Here is a 3039-nt window from a genome sequence, read left to right as displayed (position 1 = left end):
AATTTCACCGTATTTGTTGAATTTTATAAAAATTGATCACCAAAAACTCACGTTGTCGGATACATACATACAGACATGACCCTAAAAACATCATTTCTTCACGTTTCATAATGTTCTAGAACATTTGCAATCAAAATTAGAAAAACGAAAAATCAGTCAAAAAAAGGCTTCCATTCAGAAGCAAAAGAATTATAAGTGCGAAATACAATTCTAGAAGTCAAACGTTTATTATTCTTAATAAAAAATAACTATTAAACATAATTATCTATAAATAACAGTAGGAGTTTTATTTGTCAGGTTTACTAGAGGATTCATTTGGTTCTTCTTGTAATAGAGCACTTGTAATTCCTATTTTCTTGAGTTCCTCGATGAGCTCACCATTTTGGTGCATTTGGAGTAGAATATCACAACCCCCGACGAATTCACCGTTCATGAAAACTTGGGGTATCGTAGGCCAATTGGAAAAGTCCTTGACACCTGGCGGAATAATAAAACATGTATAATCTTTGTTCATCAAGTCATTGTCTCAAATACGAGTGTTCGCAAGAGAACCGATCGAAAGACTCTTTTTATAGCCGAATAAGATTCTTACAAAAACTTAATCGATGATTTCTGTCATCGGTCATTAGTGGACTAATCTAACAATTGATTATGAGGAGGCGGCAGAATATTCACATTGCCAATCGTAAAATAACCTTGGTAATTATCAAGCTTTAAAGAAAATTGTCAAGGGACATTTTGTCGAAAAATTTTATGTGCTGCTAAGACTTCTAAAGAAAACAACATTCACTTTGAAGGGTTCACCTATTCTCAAGATATTTGCAACAGCAATCATCGAGATGAGTGATGTCAATTCCTGCCGAGTGGTTACACCCCTATTGAACCTCTACATGGAATTTTATGGAAAAACGATGACATTATGAATAATAAGCAGTTGTCCGCTGAATACGATGAAAATTAATTTGTGATGAAGGTTATTAAGGGGAGATTACTACGAGTTTTAAAAGTCGCAGGCTATCGGAATGCGATTTCTTATACAAGAAGATCAATTATATATGTCTAAAAATAAATAATTAGTGCAAAAAAATTAATTGCTTGTTGTTCGTTTGCCCCACAGACGCTTCAAATGTTAAAAATAGTCTAAGACCTCCAATTTTTCAGCAAGAGGTTTTTAAAATTTCTGAAAAAATACGTGCAATAATAATTACGAATTATTTTTTTTAAATTCAACTCCTACACAGCTAATTTCGTTATTTTTTAAATAAAAAATTGCACCATTCATGTAAAATAGCCCGAAAAATGTTTCTGAAAAAATCGAGAATGTATTTGTGATATTTTAATGATAATTTTTCTGTCTCTTTTACTAGCATCGCCCAAAGTTTTAATGAATGCATATGGATGTGCACATTTATTAATGAAACGTGAATCAAAAGAGACGACAGAAAATAAGCGTACAAAAATATTAATGTTATTAAAAAAACGAAAAAAACAGAGAAAACAAAACCAGTCAGGTAAACTTGTTAAACGCAACAGAAATAGCAGTTCTGAAAGTATGATGGAAGTCCTTATAGATGGGGACTCCCCTCATCATGGTGAACTCCCTCATATATGCCCCTTCTTGTATGATGGGGGTCCCGACCCTGAGCCGACATTGGTCCAATTCTGGGCCAACATTGGCCCGACTCTGAACCGACATTACCACCGTCGTCTGAATCCGAAATCTCGCCTGAATTTTTGGCCTAATTTTTTTATTATATAAAGAGAAACAAAATTAACTGTGTAGGGGTAGGAGTCGAATTTCAAAAAACTCATTCGTAATTATTATTGAACAGATTTTTTCAAAAAATTTTAAAACCTCTGTGACTTAAAAATTGTAGGCCCTGGACTATTTTTAACATTTTAATTGTCTACGGAGAAAACGAACAATGAACAATTAATTTTTTTTCACTAATTATTCGTTTTTAGACATATATAATTGATTTTCAATACATGAGAAATCTCACTCCAAGAGCCCGCGACTTTTAAAACTCATAATAGTCTCCCCTTAACTAAATGAAATGGGTGATAAATAATAATATGTACATTGTCTTCAATGGTTAACTGATTATCATTGCGTTTTATTTACCTTGCCTAAGTTCCTCATTAGCAAGTACATCATGTGCATCATATTTGACACCATGCATTCTCAAAATTTGAACAACAGCATTGCTGAACCCACATCTAGGCGCATCAGGAACTCCTTTCATGAATACAACCACTTTGGTATGCTGTAATGGAAGAATAAAATCTCGCAACTAAAAACACAGGCTCATTCATCTATCCGCCAGTGATATACACGATAACTTACCTTAATTAGATTGTCAATATCTTTAGTAACGGTCGACATGCCCCGAATGATGAACAACAGTGTTCGCGGTTTCGTAAACATTTTTCAAATAGGATCTTCCACGATGCAAAATTCAATATTCCTACTCCGAATGTTAGTTGTAAGGTTATAATCAACCGGTTCAAGGTGTGATTCTTGGTTAGGTTGCAGTCATATTCACCATACTTCAGATGCTCGAGGGGGCCAAATACTCGGCTGAGAAAGTTCCTACACCAAAGATTGTGATGTCTTGACGTTGAAATTTTCTAGATGGCGCTATTAATCGGCCATAATAGTCCGCGAGATTCAAATTATTGTTGGAAAATAATTTAAATAGTTCAGGAAATTAAAAATATACCAGAAATAGAAGAATAAAGAAAGTCTGGAATACAATGGACAAAGAGAACGAAAAACAGCATCGCAAGCGTGAGAAAAACCGTTACGGAAATAGTAAATGTCAAATACTTGAGTTTTGCTCTTATAATTTACAACCCTCCAAATTCTCGTTGAGTAAACACTTTCCTCGAAAATCCAAATTTAGAGAAGAAAATAAATTTAACGGTTACGGTCCCATGTCGTAAAATCTCAGTTCTGGTTATTTCGAAAGGTTCTCTGTTTCACGTGACTAACACGTGTGGGCTCTCCATTGTTCATTGTTTCGCTAGGCTGAGGGC

At 34.4% G+C, this 3039-nt stretch overlaps 1 protein-coding gene across 1 annotated transcript; it reads right to left on the bottom strand.

The window, feature by feature from the left end:
- Positions 1-203: 203 nt before the first annotated feature.
- LOC107046644 (glutaredoxin-related protein 5, mitochondrial) lies at positions 204-2584 on the bottom strand. Its single transcript, XM_015269300.1, has 3 exons — positions 2348-2584; positions 2126-2267; positions 204-477 (listed from the first exon to the last, which is right to left on the bottom strand). The coding sequence occupies exons 1-3, from the start codon at positions 2426-2428 to the stop codon at positions 287-289; spliced, it is 414 nt and encodes a 137-aa protein (XP_015124786.1). The 5' UTR covers positions 2429-2584; the 3' UTR covers positions 204-286.
- Between the last annotated feature and the right edge of the window lie 455 nt (positions 2585-3039).

Source organism: Diachasma alloeum, unplaced genomic scaffold (genome assembly GCF_001412515.2).
Source record: "Diachasma alloeum isolate Michigan unplaced genomic scaffold, Dall2.0 Dall_scaffold_01638, whole genome shotgun sequence".
Classification (NCBI taxonomy): Eukaryota; Metazoa; Arthropoda; class Insecta; order Hymenoptera; family Braconidae; genus Diachasma; species Diachasma alloeum.
The sequence above is the reverse complement of the archived record's forward strand: the minus strand, read 5'-3'. Positions and strand labels throughout refer to the sequence as shown.

Excerpts from the sequence above, each read along its gene's own strand:
- LOC107046644 (XM_015269300.1), bottom strand. The coding sequence starts at position 2,428 with ATGTTTACGAAACCGCGAACACTGTTGTTCATCATTCGGGGCATGTCG. Across the intron at positions 2,268-2,347 it reads ATATTGACAATCTAATTAAG|CATACCAAAGTGGTTGTATT; the intron begins GTAAGTTATCGT and ends CTTCCATTACAG. Across the intron at positions 478-2,125 it reads TAATGAGGAACTTAGGCAAG|GTGTCAAGGACTTTTCCAAT; the intron begins GTAAATAAAACG and ends TTATTCCGCCAG.